The sequence below is a fragment of the Buceros rhinoceros genome, unplaced genomic scaffold, assembly GCF_000710305.1.
Source record: "Buceros rhinoceros silvestris isolate BGI_N320 unplaced genomic scaffold, ASM71030v1 scaffold30478, whole genome shotgun sequence".
Classification (NCBI taxonomy): domain Eukaryota; kingdom Metazoa; phylum Chordata; class Aves; order Bucerotiformes; family Bucerotidae; genus Buceros; species Buceros rhinoceros.
This window is the reverse complement of record NW_010427911.1, coordinates 1,305-2,051: the sequence shown is the minus strand read 5'-3', so window position 1 is coordinate 2,051 and position 747 is coordinate 1,305. Positions and strand designations below refer to the sequence as shown.

Below are 747 nucleotides of genomic sequence, written 5' to 3'. Positions count from 1 at the left end.
ACCCGCCTGGCGTGCCAGGGCAGACCCAGCAGTGCTGCGCTGGCATATGCCATCGCTGCAGGTGAGGAGTGGCCAAGCCACAGCACAACCCAGCCCCTCACCACGCTGTGACACTGAGCAGACCCTCTTGTCCAGGCAACGAGGATGGGCACTTTAGGCTGGAGGGGAACACTGTCTTCTACCTCCCCAATGACCCAGCTGAGCCACGCACCTTTGTGCTGCTGGTGGAGGTGTGGGGCGGCGCTGCTGCCCCCCACCGCAGCACTGTGGTGGCACTGGTGGTGCACGTCACCCCCCGGAGCACTCCAGTGCCACCCAGCACCACCACCCAGCGCACGGTGAGCAGAGCCTACCAGCTGGGCGGTGACTGAGGGTCCGCCAGCGACCCCGGCCCTCATGTGCCCCCTCACCCCACTGCCTCCACAGACACTGCAGAAGGAGCTGCTGGTCGTCACGCGGACGGAAGCAGTGTGGCTCCCACCAGCCTGGTTTGTGGCCGTGCTGACCACCTCCGGTGCCCTGCTGTTGGCCACCCTGGGCTGCCTGGCCCGGAGCCTGCTGTGCAGGTGAGACTCGGCCCCGTGGCCTGACATGGCATGGCACAGCGGGCAAGACCAAGGGCTCACAGCTGCCTTCTGCTCCTCTCACAGCAACCGAGCTCCTAGCAAGCTGCTCCTGGACAGGAGGTGAGTGCTGCGTGGCAGGGGTGGTTGTACTGGCAGGCAGGGCCAACCATGCGCGTGGGCA

At 66.5% G+C, this 747-nt stretch overlaps 1 protein-coding gene across 1 annotated transcript in view; it reads left to right on the top strand.

Annotated features, from left to right (window-relative positions):
- Window positions 1–686, top strand: part of CDHR4 (cadherin-related family member 4) — a gene marked incomplete at its 3' end in the record, with an annotated part of 5,529 nt that extends 4,843 nt beyond the window's left edge. The window contains exons 10-12 of the mRNA XM_010142099.1: window positions 136–338; window positions 427–566; window positions 651–686. Coding sequence (XP_010140401.1) covers window positions 136–338; window positions 427–566; window positions 651–686 — 379 coding nt within the window. The remainder of the gene's footprint in view (window positions 1–135; window positions 339–426; window positions 567–650) is intronic.
- Between the last annotated feature and the right edge of the window lie 61 nt (window positions 687–747).